Source organism: Podarcis raffonei, chromosome 4 (genome assembly GCF_027172205.1).
Source record: "Podarcis raffonei isolate rPodRaf1 chromosome 4, rPodRaf1.pri, whole genome shotgun sequence".
Taxonomy (NCBI): Eukaryota; Metazoa; Chordata; class Lepidosauria; order Squamata; family Lacertidae; genus Podarcis; species Podarcis raffonei.
The window spans coordinates 54904810-54917195 of record NC_070605.1 but is presented as its reverse complement, the minus strand read 5'-3'; the positions used below and the strand labels follow the sequence as shown (position 1 = coordinate 54917195).

Sequence of the window (12386 nt, the reverse complement as noted above, 5' to 3'; positions counted from 1 at the left end):
TACATGTAGTATGCATGTGTGCGCACTCCCACACTTGCATTGGCCATGTTTGCCACTGACACATGGTTCTCAGAGGGGTGGATGACTATTAAAACAGCCCACAGGTTGAAAAAGGTTAGTCCCCCCCCCCATTCTATGGGAAAACGTTGTCAATGAAGTTATGCCAGTTCACCACTGTTCTTTATGGCCCTTTCACTTAAGAAAACAATTTTATTCTGGGAAGCCACTCTCAAGTAGAAAATTGTGGAGTTCTCTATACAGTCCTTATATGTGACAAGTATAAATGTCTATTCCACTGTGGTGAAAACCTATTCCTGGTTAAGGAATGAGTTAATCCTCCATAAGTTGGTAAAAAAATGTGTTGTTTTCCCTCAGGATGCAGCTACTGACAACTTGTGACTGTCTTAGTCTTTGTGCTGTGCAGCCTTAGCATGTAGTTCTGGCCTATATCAGAAGAATTCTGCATGGAGAAAAATTGTGGAGAAGAGACAGAAGACTGAAGTTGCAGGAGTTTGGTGGCCTTGGACTTGCTGAGAACTTTAAGCAAGGACTCTGAAAGCTGAAAACCTTCTCTGGGCTCAGAGAGAGAAGCCTTCTTAAATTAACTGTGTATAGTGTGTTTTGTATTTATTAAGTAAAACAACCTCTGTTACACTTTGTCTGCTGTGGGAAATTGAATCACTTTGATGACTTCTGACAACACACAATCATCCAACAGGTTATTGGGCACAATCATTCAACTTGTTTCGGTTTAGCACACATGACCAATGGACAGCGCCATCTCTCTTCCTTCACGCCATCAGGGTGGGAGCAACTAATGTAGGTTTGGCAGTGAACTGTGCAGAGGACATTAGTGGGGTGCCTATTCTTATTGCAGCACCATAAACTAAACTATCACACCACAAAGGCAAAAAGGCACCCACCACATTTTCTACTTATGAATTGAAAGTCTGTAGGTGGCAATGGGACACTAGGAAAGCAGAATACAATCTGGCCTCCCTGCATATGGATGGCTCACAAAGAGAAAAAAGGCCAGGGGGAAAATGCAGCAAAGGGATGTACAAGGGCTACCTGATGACCTTCACATGCTCTCGTGTCTCAACATGCTGCACTATCTGACTGTCATAGGAATAAAAATAAGCATGCTTACATCTGAAACAATTGCATCTTGTCAGGTGGGAAAGAAAGTGCAGTGTCCAAGAATTTGCAGGCTGATAAATACAAGGAGAGCTCATTCTGCTGTATGTCACCAAGCAATGGGCCATTGCCCTCTGATGTTTTCTGTTTACTTATTTTACTGTTGTGCCTGTGAAATTAATAAATATGAAAATTAAGGATTGAAACACCTACAGAGCTAGCTATATTTAATCTTGGATTTTTAAAGAAAAGGTAAATGCTGAATAAGAGGCAAACCAAAAATGACTTACAAATTTATATCCTTGCAGTTATATCCCACCTTTCTTCGATCATGTATCTCAGGGAGACCCTGGGGTTTTTCTAGGTGGTCTCCCATCCAGCCACGTACCAGAAACCTGTTTTAACTGCAGCAAGTTGGTGGCTTCATGTGCTTTCTTACCCTATCCTGGGCGAAGCCCTGTCTAACAGGTACATACATATAGATCTGATGCCCTCTTATGGGAAAAAGGCGGGAGGTGATTTTAAAGGGGAAAATGGCAAGCTGGGAAAAGACCAAAGAGCTCCCTACTCAAAATCACAGTTGTTTTTCATAAAAGGAAAATGAGAGAGCTGGGACTTTGTGTGTAACCTGCAGCTTGCTTCTGCGAGGTAGCAGCTATTAGAAATGCTATTTATGAAACAAATGTGCTACATCTGAATGATGGGAAGTTTTGCTTCTGCAAATGACTAGAATGTTCAGTTCACATTGAGTTCACATTGAGTTCATGAAACCTTGTACCCTGACCTGTTCTTAATGCATGGTTGACCACATCTACGGAATGTGATAGTTATGTTCTTTTAAGTCTTGCTATATCAATCACTAGTAATAGTTTAATAAGGAGGTTATCAATCACTAGTAATAGTTTAATAAGGAGGTTTTCATGCCTGTCTAGATCTGTGTTCCCTTTCCCAACCTTTAATCTACTGGTGATTAATGTCTATATGCAAACCTTGCATTGTATTTGTGTTAACCAATCAGCAACAAGCACATATGTGGCAATGCTGTAATATGCAATAAAAGGGACTCCCCGAGATATGCTCAGGAGATGCCTCCCATATGACACTTGTCACTCGTCTGTCGTTTATTTCAACCCAACATTTGGAAGGTAGTTATGGAGCCCCCAGAGGTTCTGCTCCACAAGGACAGGTCCACTTTGGCCTCAAATGTTTTCTCGAGGACTTTCTCCCATGTAAGCAAATAGTTGATATTCAAATAAAATACTAAGCCAGAACAATTTATCGGCAATAGCAGTATCCATTATAGCATTCAAATTTCTGATGATGTGAAATTTGCTCTTTTATCAAATATTCCAACCCATCCAGCAAAAAAGGGGCACAGCACTATTCTATCCCACATATATTACTTTTCAGCTTTCAGAAATATAACTTCCAAATAAGGAGCTATTCCACTACCAAATCTTTTGTGTATCTGCAAGCTTTGGCTTCTCTTTTCCTCCCTTGAAATTACTGGCCTGGTTTGAGACAAATGTTCATTCCCTGAAGTGACTGCAATATAAAAACTATGATCTGCATTTGTGAATGAGCCACTGCATTTGTGAATGAGCCATTTCAAGTACATTTCTTTTTCAATTTAGTCTGGCCACACCTGTCAGCTGTCATCACGTGCTGAGTTATCAGATGTTGAGGGGAAAATATATATAAATGCATTTGTGGACCAGCCCATTGTCTTCCCTACAATGATCCTCAGAACATCCTATTTTATTTGTGCAAAGCTGGGAACAAGAAATTACCTCATGCCAGGGTCAGACTAACAATCTATCTAGCCCAGTATTGCTTATTGAGGCTGAAAGTGGCTCTACAGATTGTGCTCTCCTCTCCCCCAATTATTTGCTATCTGATCCTTCTAACTGGAGATGCTAGGACTGAACGAGACAACTTCCATTAGGACAGCAAGCACTCTACCACTGAGCAATGGCTCTTTCCCAAAGCATGCAGACTTATGAAACAGGTCACAAGGTCGCAAGCAACTACAACTGCCACATTGAATGGATCATCTGTTTACTATGCACAGCAAAAAATTCTTACTTTGCTGGTTCCTCCTCTTCAGCTAAATCTTCCTCTAGCTGTATAAATGCTTGAATCTGGGTAGCAGAATTGAAAGAAGAAATCAACAAGGTATTAATATATACAATTCAATATTAACTCAGCTTTACATTACATTATGCATATAGGAACTATCTCAAGGCTCAGCTGTCAACAGTTTACTGAAATTTCCTATTAGTTACACCAGCGGTGGGAAAACCTTTTGGCCAGGTGTGCTGGATTTTTATCTGCCCACGAGATAAAAGTGCTATAGGTCTGTTCATGTGGGTCATTCATTTTAACTTTTTCAGTAGTGAGACGATTTAACTTCTTTAATCTGCTTGATAGCGTTTTATTGCAAAATGGCTTCCTCAGCCATTCTATTTAGGATTGTTTGGCTAAAGTAAGAAGAAAGAAAAGTGCAAGATATAATGGAAATGACATAAATATAATGGGAACAACCCTCTGGGGGCTGGCTTTTGGAGCTATAAATTTGGTGCTACGTTTGGACTTGGATTAGGGTCTTATCTTTAGGGTTCAATCCTGGTGAGAATTGAATTTCAGATTGAAAATCAGCTGGTATTGTAAAACCTTACACTATAAATTTTCTTTTCTGCAATGTTACTCTTATTCTTCAACAAATAACTCTTTATTTTACTCTTGATTAGGAACTGGAGATTAACTGGGCTACTCCATTTCCCCTCAAGGCCTAGAGTCTACAAGTCTGGCAGTCTACACAGGAATTGATTATGATTCCGCTAAAATAAGGCACCTTCCTAGAAGGGCAAGGCCTCAAATGATGTTTCTTTACTGCTTAGCATTGAGTTCTGTGAAGTTGATTGATCTGCTCTAGCATGAAATGATATGTGGGAAGGTTCATTTTGCTTAGTGCTGGGTTTTGGTGTGTAAAGCCTCTTTAGGCCAAGCCCCATTCTTATCTGCCCCAGACATGATGCCAGGTATGATGTCAGCTGTAGGGTGGGTGGCCACAGCTTCCTACAAAAGGGCTTGCAAGCCAAATGCCAAGACGTGAGGGGCCAAGTATGGACTATAGAATGAAGGTTCCCCTGAGAATTTGAAGGCTATTGTCCCATCTTTCTTCTAAGGACCATTTACCAGCTCTGTCACCATGATCGGCCATAATGAAGTTAGGTGCTGAGGGGAAATTCTTAGCAAAAGAACCCTGAAGAACAGAAACATCTGGGCAGCTACTACAGAAGTCTGTCCAACACGCAGGTTGTCAGTCAGTCGCTCTAGAATAAAATTTACAAAAAGATTTAAGACACTTTTATATTGAACTGTAATGAATCAGGAGCACTAAAACGTATCTGGCTGGCTTAGTTATATCATCCTGGGACTGATCAAGCTTCTTACCGATTGGAAAATTATTACACTTATGAACTAGGATAACAATTACAGTTGCAAAATAATGTCGAACTGCATAATATGATCATAATGCTCAGTCCCAGTTAGTAACCTGGCAGCCATATTCGGCACTAATACAAAAGAGTCTTCAGAAGGCAGCCCACAAGTGTGATTTGACTCCAACATAGAGGTTACCAGGGATAACTGATGTTGCAAGCATATAAGGAATACCAGTTGCCCACTCAAAATGTGTCCAAGAATCGACAGATGCAGCAGTGGCAAAAAAGAAGGCCAAGTTTATTGCTGAGCAATAAAGACCCAGTGGAATATTTTCCAGAGCCTGACTGCCAGGGCCCCTTGGGCATTGGGTTTATATACCTGATTACAAACATCATTAGATATTACATATTCCTATATATTGCAGCAAAATCAAGCCAATGAGCGGGGCAAGAGCCCTTCCTATGCCCATGTAAAGAATACTTCTGCTTTTCCATATTGTGCATCATGATGCCCTTTACCCTAATTTTCAGCTATAAAGAGGAAAAGAAACCTATTTGACAGTTGAAGCCTAAGTAACCCCCCCATCTGTTATTGGGCTAGAACATTGCATTCTGTGGCAGACTTCTCTTTCCTGTCCCCCATCTCACAAGCATGAGAAACAGTCTGGGGAAGGTTCCCTATAGATAAATGCTATAGAAAAATGCCAACACATCAGATTTATTTTTGCCTTCAAGCACAATAGCAGGGCAGAGAGAAATAGGGCAAAGGTAGACTTTGGATTCCTGAGATTTAGGCACTTCTAGTCCTACTGAAGCCTTAGTGATTTAAGCATCATTAGGATACATGGATATATAGAAATCATCATTAGGATACATGGTTATATAGAAATCATAAAGGTAAAATTCTCCAGGTGGTCTTGCCACAAGGCTAGGGTCAGAGCTAGTATACCAGTCTAAGCAGGTTGAAGGAACCTTGTGCTCCAGAAGCAACTTGTGCCTTTATCTTTAATGATGGACCAAGCATCATCCTTAAGCTGCAGGCTTGTCCCTCCAGGGTGTGCAAGGCTGTCTAACATAGGACAAACACCTCTCCCTTGAGCAGAAGAATCACTGATCCACATTACCTCTGTTTTGTCTGGACTGAGCTTGGGTTTATTGGTCCTTATCCAGTGTATTAGTGAAATTATAAGCACTGATTTAGTACTTCCACTGCTTTACTCAGGATTTGATGAAAATGGGACTAAGAGATGGGTGCCACTGGTTTATTGATGACAGCTCATCCCAAACCTCCAGAAGACCTCACTCAGTGGTTTCGTGCAGATATGAAATAGAATGGGGGACGAGGGAGAAACACGCTTGACCCCTTACTAAGGGGTGGAAGACTATTCCCCCAGAAGCACCTCCAGAGATTGCCTATCTAGATAGGGATGGAACTGCTGCAACACAGTGTCTCCAATTTCCACTCCAGTCAGACTATTCTGAAGGGTATAAAGCTCTGTCTCTAAAATCAGAAGATGAATTTGCATCCCTCAGATTTAGAGAAAGTCAAAACTCAACAGATCCTCATTTTGTGAGCAATGCACCTCACTGCCAACTTGGAACCTTCACTTGGCTCCGTTCATCTGTAATATCAAATCATAATTTGGCTCTTGCATAAGCAAGCATCAGGCTCATTTCCCCTCCCCGTCCCCCTTCTTGCATGCTCCAATGCCCTCCCCTACATGGCAGATCATAGTTTGTTGTTGCACTTTAACTGGCAAACTATGCTTTGTGATTGCCCTCCAAATCAGAATTTCAAACCTGTTTTATCCTGATTTGCAGTTCTTTCCACTTCATATGATTTGGTGTAAAAGAGGAAGTGCAGGAGGATATGAGTCTGTGGACTGTTTATGTAACACAATGGTTTGTTGTTGTTAAATGAACTGAGCCTATGTGTATGCATGCTTCTTTCCATTCACATCTTTTACTGAACATCTGTGAACAATGCAAACTTTAACACTCACCTTGTATTAAAGGAAGGTAAAGGTGATATTGATCAATTTCTCCACTGAAAACTGCAAAGGCCTGACGCTTTAACAACATTGCCTTTTGCTCAAAACTTGGAAAAAGTTTTAAAGAACTGCTCTGCATAGCTGTAATCAAGAACAGAATTGCTATTAACATCAAGTTGTTTTTATATATAAAAGCAGCTGCTACCTTGATAAAAAGTTTAATTGGTTGTTTTCTTCTTGATTTGAACTTTCTATTAAAAGTAATGGGATAATAATTATGAAAAAATACTTACTCATCAAATCTTTAAACATAGTTTTCTCATGTGTCAGAAGATGATCGATAATGGCTCGCCAACTGAAGAAATTTAACAATTAAGTAAAGTTTAGTGTAATTTAAGTTTAACTCCTCTAGCCCCTTGTGTGAAGCAAGCACAAAGGAAGAATGCATTTCTTTCAAAGTCAGCCATGTGCTGGGCAGTAAAATTGTGCAAATCTTATGCTTAGTTTATGATGAATGCAGACACTGACAACTCCAAGCTGCACAGTTTATCGCAATTTCCTACACATGACGGTCTAACTTCTCTTTAGAAAATTTTATATTGATATTGAAACAGTCCTGAGGGACAACTTTAGTTTTTTACCATGCCTTGCACATCTTTAAAATAATGTATTAGAATAGATGCAGAAGTATTGTAACCAAAGTTTTAATTAAAAATGCTCTCTCAACACAATGACAATAACCTGCTCTTTTTCTAAAGACTAATGTTTTTCTGAATGAAATCACTGGAAAATTAGCAACTTTAGAGAGTTTCCAAATTAAAAGTATAACTTCATTGTAATCTACTGGAGTTTATCCATTTGTACATTCAGAAGCCAACAACAAGACTGCCCGAGTCATACACCTTACTGAATGCATGAAGTATCCATCTGGAAGAAAGCTGGATCCATATATAGTTCTAAGACATCTTTCTTCCATGCGCGCTTGGTATAAGCATAGCCACTTAAAGAACTGAGCAACTGTGTACTAGCACGAAAGCTAGGAAGATTGTAGGCACTGTAAACAAACATACACAACAGACAAATCACTTACTTTCCAAATAAGTATGTCACTCACTTGCTCCCAAAACTGACAGACTTCACAGCAACACTCTACTTTAACCTTGTTGATATTCAATTAAATATTTATTGATTGAACAAAAAAATTATGTTAGTTGCAAGGAAAATTCATGCGTTATCTTTTCCAAGCTCAGATCTGGAGTCAGTACCACCAGCAAGCAGAGGAACCCTATCATGGCTGATAAATTATTATGTTCCTCTTTTGACATTTCTAACCTCTGGCAATAAGATTGCTGCTTTGCTAATTTGTATTCAAGGAGCAACCTTAAACCAAGTCATATCTTGTAAGCCAGGACTGTCAACTGGAGAGGAGTACCTGTTTCCATAGTTGAACCTGAATTCTCATTGTACCCTCCCAAATTCCCACATACTTCCATGCCAGTCAAGCATCCATTTCCCCACCATCAGAAAAAAGCATCATAATTACTATTCTCTTGACTCTCAGGAAGCATGTGTGCTATCTTGGCAGTAGGCGGCAATCACTTAATGCTTGGCAGATCTATGAAGTATATTACGGAACAACAATCCTGGAAGAGCTTTGACCTTGAAGCAAGGAATCTGCCCAAGTTAGGTCCCCAAGTATGGTGCATATATTGCATGAGTTACATATAGGTGATGTAAGGAAAAATTTATTTACCTGTGATTGCGTAAGTAAGGAAACACATAATACAGCAAACGCGAGATCAAAGGCACTGCTTTCTCTTTTTCATCACTCCGGTAAACCATATCCAGGAGAGAAGCAAGAACCTATGGAGAAAGAACGTTCCATTTAAAAAAGAACAGCTCTTCTGATTTCACAGTAATCCTGAAAATTGTGAAGTGTCACATTTTCAAAACAAAATAAAAAAATTCCTTCCAGTAGCACCTTAGAGACCAACTAAGTTTGTTATTGGTATGAGCTTCCGTGTGCATGCACACGTCTTCAGATAGATTTCCAAAACATTAGCAATGCAACTGATGCATCCCCTTTTCCCTCCTCCATGGCTGGCATAATGCTGTATGCTCAAGCAGCTCTGCCTGTTAATGGAGGGTCAGTGAACATGCAGGGCTTTCACTTATGGAACATATATATAGGAAGGATAGTGGCTATAGAGCAGTTTCCCTCTCAGAGTAAAAAGAAATCAGGACTCACCTCTGCAAGGATAGAGAGGGCCTGAACACTGTACACTGATGGGGCAGAGGCAGAGACCATTGAAGAAGGTACTGCTGATGTATCTGTAGAAGAAGGAACATTTTATTGTTCTTTCATGCTCTCCCTTAAACTTTTTTCCACTAGTAGTAGGTGGGTTTTTTGGGGATGGGAGGAGACCGATAGTTAGAAAATTGTTCTGAAGATATTGGGCAATACTTATCTAGTCTGAATGTCTAGCCACATGCCTTTAAAACAAGCAAATCTGCCTGTTCTTCACCAAACAGAAGGCAACAAGCATTCAGAACCCAGTGTGGGGCATTAAAAGCAAATAAAAGATTGAGTACCCCTGGGTCCCCAATGGCTTTCCTGCTCTAAAGTTCAACCTCATGGACGCGGGGACCCTTAGAAACCACAGGCGCTGAAGCCTGTGGACCTGGTGACTCGGCGGGCACCATTTGTGCCCCCCCGACCCGCAAAGGAGCCTTTTTAAAGGCTTCGGAACGGGGACGGAGAGTGGCGTGGTGCTGAGAGTTCGACTGCTTCCCCTGCTGAGTGAAGCCGCATGCCATGGATGGAGAGCGCTAACTTCTTCCTTTGAACATTTGGATTAAAAGTAACGACCCGTGAGTAACACGGTAATTGGACTTAAAAGGGAAATTTTATCTTTGGGAATTAGGCACGAACGGGCAAGGTGTTAAAAGGAAGTCTGCCTACCCGTCTTGTAAACATCGTAAAGCAAGGATTTTATTACTAAGGTCGTGAGAATACTTTTCTTTCTTGTGGAGAAAAGCAATTAACTTTATGTTGGGGCAATTTAAGTGACTGTGCTGGAGGATAAGAGCTAACATTGAGAACGGAATTCACCCCTCCCCCAAGACCCGGGAGCGATCGGTGAGAGAGCCTGCGGAAGAGGTATAAAGATTTTGACAGCTGTCAAATTAGCTGTCAAAGTTGGAAGGAAAGGGAAACTCTGTTTTTGCTGACTTTGCTGGTCATATCTGCTACAATTTGGCAACAAATTGTTAAAATAAAGAAGAAAAGGTTAACTTGGCTTTTGTGGGAATTGGAAGACATTAAGTAACTAGAATCCCTCTAGAGGGGGTTCAGGACATTACAAAAATGGCTGTAAGTGGAAAAATACTGGCTGAACTGGAAAAGACCTTCGCTCTCCTGGGAAAACTACAGGAACAGACAAATGTTTTGACTGTGAATGTCACAATAATGAAGGGAACAGTAAATAAAGTTGCTGAGCCTGGATGGGATATGATTCAAGTTCCTGCAGATGAACAGGGAAGTGTTGTTGTTGATCCAAAAATCCTTACAGCCAAACAAGAGAAGGAATTTGTGAAGGAAAAAGGAGGAGGTGCTGTGATGCTGCAGACGATTAAGGAGAGCCAGACGCCTGTTAAGTTGGACACAAAGGAAAATAAGAACAGGATGATGAAAACTTGGTTGGAAGTGAAGAATGGAAATTGGAGAGATCTCCTCATATGGGGATCTGAAGACATATGGAATACAAATTTGGCTAATGTGGAATTTGGAGCCTTTGGGACATTTGGACTTATGAGAAGTAAGAAACAAGATCTTGGTTCCATTCTTAAATATGGAGGTCTGGCTGGAAGAAATATGGACCTTATTGGAACAGAGCTTCTTCGAGATTCGGAATTTAAAATAAAGGACTATCAAAAAAAACCGGCAGAGAGAAATTGAGAGAGAGTTAAGTGCCTCGGATGTGAGGTCACCAGGCTGATTGTAGATGGACAGATGGACTTTGGTTGGGGTTCGAAACCGGGAAAGGGGGTGGTAGAGCTTCGGGAATCCAAACGGAAGGGATTTGGGGTCGACCTTAGAAAAAGATTGTTAAGAATAAGTGTTGAAGTATAAAGATTGAGGTTTTTAAGTTAAAATGGGTTAATTAAATTGATGGGGTGAATTTAGGAAAAGTATTTGAAGAATAAGTTTTGAAATATAAAGATGGAGGTTTATAAGTTAAAATTGGGTAATTAAAATGAATCAGAGGAAATAAGGTAAAGTGTGGGGACAAAAATTTGCTGAGCTAAAAATTGGAATTGGAATACAAGAAGGGCAGGTGTGGGGAAGTCAAGGAAATTGGGTATGGAAAGTAAGTAATGTAAACTTTTTTAACTGTTGCTTTTTCTTTTTCTTTCTTCTCTCTTTTTTCTTTTCTGTTTCTCTTTTATATTTTTTGAAAATTTTAATAAATATATCTTTAAAAAAAAAAAAGTTCAACCTCATGGCTTTGCTCCCCCCCCTTAAACACATTAGCATTTAATGTGTAGTTAGAACTACAAAGACCCCAAGCTGCCTTTCCTTATGGAAAAAACAGCTGCTGGGGGCTCTTTATTTATGCACACAAAATGCAATGTGTTGCCAGTCCCTGAATTTAGCAGTTTAAAATGCCCTTTAAAGGGAAGCTGCCTGGTGCCACCCCCATTTTCTTTTTGGCACCAAGTGAAAACCTTCTCAATTATATTGGCCTTTTAGCGATCCATTTTATGTTTTTATTTTTGCAAGTCACATATTTTGGCTGAAGAGTAGCTGATAAATCAAGTAAATTATTTAAAAGAGAAGTTCTATAATGGAAGGAAGGAAGTTGCTGGATATTTATGTCATCAAATGCCTGCACAATTCTGAGGAGACTTCACCTCTTAAAGTGTTTCAGCCTGACTTGGGAATATTAATCCATTTATTTTCTGATTATATAACTAATTTATCTTAAAAGTCACACACACACCTCTCCAGCTTTGCTAACCTAATGACTTTTACTGTTTCCTTTTTTTATTATCTACCTTCTAAAGAGTCTGTGTGCTGTGGTCAGTACTCAAGGGGCAGACAGAAATGAAAAGGCATATTTGAAGCATCTCTGCCCCACCTTAAGCCAAAAATAGGGTTCCAGAGGGGCTTACAAAGATTAGTAATAAGACAGCCCCTGCCTTCAAGCTCACAGTACCAAAGGCATGAGACACACATGGAAAAATGAATGGGGAGAGAGGAGGGGGAAAGGGAATCTCAGGCATTACTTCTCAAAGTCACATATCTTACAGTAACCATGTGGGACGGAAATAGTTCAAGTAACTTGACTGAATGAATGTCTCTAGGGAACAACTGGGGAAGAGCTAAAAGCAACTGGTCTCAGCAGATGTGATGGAAAAGCTCTGCTGTTTCTCCTCTCCAGTTCTATATTATCAGTTATCTAGCTAAATGAATTTGTGCTCCAAAATGGAAGCTGGTGGAAGAGCATTGTGTGAAACCGAAACATTCCTTATATTGCCAGTGTTTTAGAATTGCCCAATCCTACTTCTTCCCTCCACCTTAAGCAGACTTGTGGGACTAAAATGCTTGTATAAAACAACAGCTAGCCCACAGAACTGTCTCCATTTTTCTTACCGCAGAAATCATCTTCAGCCATGGGCTCATCTAAAGCAACCTGAGGCTGAGCTTTCACCTCCAGATTCCTGCTCAGCCAGCTAGTTTGTTCTAGCGAAGAACCAGCAACATTCCCAACGGCTTCCAATATTTTCTGGGTTACCTCCTGAAAGGGAA

General features: G+C 40.3%; 1 protein-coding gene across 3 annotated transcripts in view; it reads right to left on the bottom strand.

Moving 5' to 3' along the window:
* Positions 1–12386, bottom strand: part of DOP1B (DOP1 leucine zipper like protein B) — a 66494-nt gene that overhangs the window by 7374 nt on the left and 46734 nt on the right. For all 3 annotated transcript variants that reach the window (XM_053386672.1, XM_053386673.1, XM_053386674.1), the window contains 9 exons: positions 12231–12375; positions 8823–8905; positions 8328–8437; positions 7482–7628; positions 6868–6929; positions 6587–6715; positions 4336–4472; positions 3223–3278; positions 1151–1306 (listed from right to left, as the gene is read on the bottom strand). In XM_053386672.1, coding sequence (XP_053242647.1) covers positions 1151–1306; positions 3223–3278; positions 4336–4472; positions 6587–6715; positions 6868–6929; positions 7482–7628; positions 8328–8437; positions 8823–8905; positions 12231–12375 — 1025 coding nt within the window. The remainder of the gene's footprint in view (positions 1–1150; positions 1307–3222; positions 3279–4335; positions 4473–6586; positions 6716–6867; positions 6930–7481; positions 7629–8327; positions 8438–8822; positions 8906–12230; positions 12376–12386) is intronic.